Source organism: Triplophysa dalaica, chromosome 18, assembly GCF_015846415.1.
Source record: "Triplophysa dalaica isolate WHDGS20190420 chromosome 18, ASM1584641v1, whole genome shotgun sequence".
NCBI lineage: Eukaryota > Metazoa > Chordata > Actinopteri > Cypriniformes > Nemacheilidae > Triplophysa > Triplophysa dalaica.
In genome coordinates, this window is record NC_079559.1 from 14,833,473 (window position 1) to 14,838,011 (window position 4,539).

The 4,539-nt window shown below is 36.7% G+C and overlaps 1 protein-coding gene across 1 annotated transcript; it reads left to right on the top strand.

Moving 5' to 3' along the window:
• si:ch211-158d24.4 (uncharacterized protein LOC560966 homolog) lies at nucleotides 1-2,818 on the top strand. The gene is made up of 4 exons (XM_056729691.1): nucleotides 1-386; nucleotides 1,013-1,043; nucleotides 1,361-1,435; nucleotides 1,767-2,818. Exons 1-4 carry the CDS (start codon nucleotides 195-197, stop codon nucleotides 2,192-2,194), a joined length of 726 nt encoding a protein of 241 aa, XP_056585669.1. The 5' UTR covers nucleotides 1-194; the 3' UTR covers nucleotides 2,195-2,818.
• Nucleotides 2,819-4,539: the final 1,721 nt, after the last annotated feature.

Genomic DNA, 4,539 nt, shown 5'->3' on the forward strand with positions numbered 1-4,539 from the left:
CATGCGGTATCAGAGAGGCAAAGCAGGAAGCGACTCGGCATTCCCTTCCAAGCCCTGCATTCATGTCGCCGAAACCTCACGAGCGGTGCGGGCTGTTTGTTTTGGGCGTTGATGAAAACACGTGGGAGAATCAGTAGCCTATATATGTTTAGAGAAGTGGGAGTTATAAGACACAACGCGGTGTCTCTTAAGAGATGGCGGTCGAGCACGGACGAGCTGGATCTGAAGACTGCACCGTGTTAATGGAGTCCAACCCAGGCGGTGTGAAGACAGAGTACCGCTCTCTGCAGAAACAGATGTGCTGCCTTCAATTCATGACGGTATCTTTCTGCCTCACGTGCTGTCTGCTCACGCTCATGTATCATGCGAAGGCATCAGGATGCAAGGTAAGCAGATACACATTTGCTTTTCTTTCATTTTATTGCCGGACAAAGTCTCTGTCCAAGTCTCTACACCGTTTGAAAGCAATGAAGCGATTTTTTCAGGGAGAACACAATGAATGTTAAAGGTCTTTGAAACCATACATCCCTTTAAGACAGCTTTGCTTTTCCTGTATAAAACGTGATGCTGCGATTTATAAAATATTGCAACATGCTAAATTGATATTTAGTATTAGATATGTTATAATGATATGTAACCTATTAATTCTACTGTCTAAATACAGTTACATGCATACTTAAGTGTTGCCTTGTAAGAAGTATAATTATCAGCCAATTGCATACATTGTCAGAAGTTTGTAAAGGCTAAAATACACTACAAGGCTCAGATTTTGCCCAGATTTTCAGTCTGCAGAAAGTCTGTGCCATTCTGCAGATTTGACCAGTTAGTGTGTTTCTATCTTGAAACTTTCAAAAAGTCTGCAAGTGTATGATGTCTAGTTTAAAAAAAGTCTGTTATATTTTATAAATTTTGTATTCCACCCATAAGTATGCTTGCATTGGCTTTAAACTGTAATACACATCTAGTAACTCATTCATCCCTCAAGCTGATTTACATTTGCTTTGTTTTAAAGGACAATGGAATGTTACAGCTACCTATGATAGGTAATTATATTGTTATTATTTACAAGTGTATCAAAAGTTGAAATATATTAAGAGGTGCTACCATGCTGTAGTATATATAACATTTTACATCTTTGCTGTCCATCTGAAACCTTGTATGTCCAAATTCGCTGCTTTTCAGAAAATGGGAAGTTGAGAAGCACTTTTTAATACATTTTAGGGGTTGGATATTCGCAAAACAGTGACAAACATAATAACGAATAATAAGAATTTATCTGAAATATGATGAGGCAAGGTTTCAGAAGGACAGCAGCGTTGTGTATATTTACATTGAATAACACAATTATCTGTCCATACAGCAATGCAGAAACAGAACAGCATTGAAGAGACATCTCACAAGCCAAAACCCACACCTTTCATTCGTGTGACAACAAGTAATGTGACATTTATTTATCTTATGTGAGAGAGAATACAGATTGATAGCTGCTAAAGATTGTGTGAATGTATCACAGACAGTGTTTGACAACAGTGATGCAATCTCAAACACAGCTCCTTGAAAATCTCCTTGGAGTTTAAACACCGTTAGATACTTTTAAAACGAAATGAAAGGAAAAAGAATGTACCAAATAAAAATTAAATCCAGGGAATATTCAATGTTCTTTAGCAGTTAATAATTGCACAGAAGTATGTGCACATTTCTGAAGTTTTTAATATTTGGCCAAAATGTCCCAATTGCAACCACTAACACATTTTTCTTCTGTTTAGGAGGTAACTTTGTCTCTGGTGAAGGTTACGTGACATGGCGGCTTCCAGGAGACCACGTGAACCATGTCGAATTCTTTTCTTTGGACAGTGACGGTGAATCTCTGATAGTGCATCGTGACGGGACCTACAAAGTGTCTCTGCAGATCTTGTACAGGGGAGTTAAAGAACAGCGCAGTGGTCAAACCCTCCTGGCGCACGAAATTCGCCGTTTCACGGCCGGATACCCCATACCCCTTACGATGCTCGTCTACAAGGAAACAATCAACTTTGCGTCTCACATGTGGAGGAAAACACTGTTCTCAGAAGGCGTTTATTCTCTGGTTGCTGGAGATAGACTCAAAGTGTGGTCCGAGAATCGCACGCTAATTGACGGTTCATCGAACGTCCAGCAAACATTCTTTGTTGCGCATCCGCACTTCTTCAGTTAGCACAACAGATTTCTTTAGTTGCTTTACATTAATAGCAAATACCTGCTTCACATATGGAAAATTTTAAATTTTCCTAAAATACAATTCACAGGACGTAGGGAATTTTAATAGACTATGTTCCATTGCACGTTGAATGTCAAAGGAACAAATAATTCATAATTCCTCACTGTGTAATTTATGTATTCAAATATATATTCTTATAGATAGTGTTAAACACTGTAAAAGCATCCTACTTCATTGAAAAAATGCTGATGAATTTCCTACATTTTTAATAAAAAACTAAATTGTGACAAAGTTACAGTTTCATGTTTATTGCACAATTTTACCACTTTAAGTTTATACAGTTAATACAATGTTGCAAACATTTTTTATACGGAGACCATGCAAATAAATATGTAAATAAACCTATTAAACACTACAATATTAATGCTTGTGTAACTATACTTTTGTATCCTATTACTAATGATTGACAGTTAAGAATGTGGACCGCAAATATAAACGTTCAATTTCTGGCTCTTGGTCTGGGTAAAAGGGTCTTTTACCGATTAAAAAAGAACTGCACATAACCTTCATAATGATTTAACATACAAGAAAACTTAAATTAATATTTTTCGATGTACATAATGGTTCTTTTGTCCCCAAACTACTATCAATAAAAAGCAATAAATAAATGGTTGTGTCTGTGTTATATTTTTTATGAATTTTTACAGCTTTTCACATGCTGCCAGGTACAACTTTAAGAAACACATGTCAGATAATGACTTGAGAAATCTTGAGACGCTTTTATAGACAAAAAAATGATGCCAGGAGGTGTGATTTACTATAGCACATAAAGTAGTTGTGACACGTATTTAAAATATGGATACTTTGCATTACATGCATGAATTTGTTAATGCAAATAAAGTCATTTATTGCCATTTCTTCAGGCAAAGAAGTTTTGCAAATGTTTGAAAATTTGAGATTAAACGGGACATCTCCGACCAATAATGCTTCATGTCTGAAGTTTACATGCCCGACACAGTAAACCAAGTGAGTCAGTGAGGTTGTGACTGGTAAGAGACACTCCCTCTTTTAGTTTGGAATGGTATGAAAAGGTCTTCTGCATGACTCAACAGCACCCGATTGCATCACATCCTGTAATAGTTTAAATGCTTTCCCTTGCTTGTTATGCAGCCACTTTCACATTTCCATTTATGTGGCATGGGTTTTATGGTTGCAGAGAACATAAACAATGACTAAATCCATTCGTAAATATTTCATTTGTAAATATTGTACATGTTGTATATGCTAGTTTTTCAGTTCTAGTGATGTTATGTAAAAATATCTACATGTCCTGATAAGAAATTGATTTCTGATTTTACATCAGATTAAAAATGTTGCATGAGATACTATTATAAATACTCACAAAAAACATTAAAACATCCAAGAAACATGCATCTCTCTCGCATATGTGTGTGTTTGCGTGTGTGTGCCCGTTTGTGTGTGAGGCACTGAATAAAACCAGGCCAAGGCCGTGTCTCTATTCCAATAATGCAAAGAATGGACTTGGACCTGTCTTGCAAGTTAGTCTTGGAAAACGGATGGACGGATTTGGAATGCACAAGTCTGCATTCTTGCATCCATATCAAGAACACATCCGAGTACTTTCATGCGTTCTCTGTTCTTTAGTATATTGGAGCCGGACTTTGGCAGTAATTGATAACGTAGAGCGAGAACACAATGACACAAGATCGCTGAAGAACGAGTACAGCCCTAATATGATCCAGTGGATGATGACTTTGTTCAAAGTCAGTCACACTTGAGATATATCGTTCCAAGGGATATATCAAAGGAACCTGCTGGCCTTGTTGCAGATGAGAGGAAAATATTATCGCTGTGGGACTGAAAGCTCAAATTTCAATTTTTTGTGAATAAATCACAGATTTTGACCAATCAGAATCAAGGACTGGACTTAACAGTTTTGTAAAACTACTAAAAAGATCTTGTGAACCACCCAAAACAAATCTATTTTTTCTTCATTTCCTGGAAAGTTGCATTTTTTGAGGTTTCAGTCTGACAGCGATATCTTAAGCAATAATCTTTTTGTTGCCAGAGTTCTTACCAGGTCAAAAAAATACGATTACACAACCCCAATTTTATCATTCCTCCACTGGTTACCCATTTAGTATCGTATTGACTTTAAAGATTTTTTTAATAACTTATAATGCCTTGAACGGTTTAGCCCCTACTACATAACAGAGCTTCTATCACAACTCATCACGCTCTCTAAGTTCTCGAAACTCCGGACTTTTGATAACACCTAGAATAATTCATAAGTAGCACCTTAACTCTGGAATAGCCTTCCT

Coding starts and splice junctions, on each gene's coding strand:
- si:ch211-158d24.4 (XM_056729691.1), top strand. CDS start 195: ATGGCGGTCGAGCACGGACGAGCTGGATCTGAAGACTGCACCGTGTTA. Junction 1,044..1,360: donor GTTACAGCTACCTATGATAG/GTAATTATATTG, acceptor CTGTCCATACAG/CAATGCAGAAACAGAACAGC. Junction 1,436..1,766: donor TTTCATTCGTGTGACAACAA/GTAATGTGACAT, acceptor TCTTCTGTTTAG/GAGGTAACTTTGTCTCTGGT.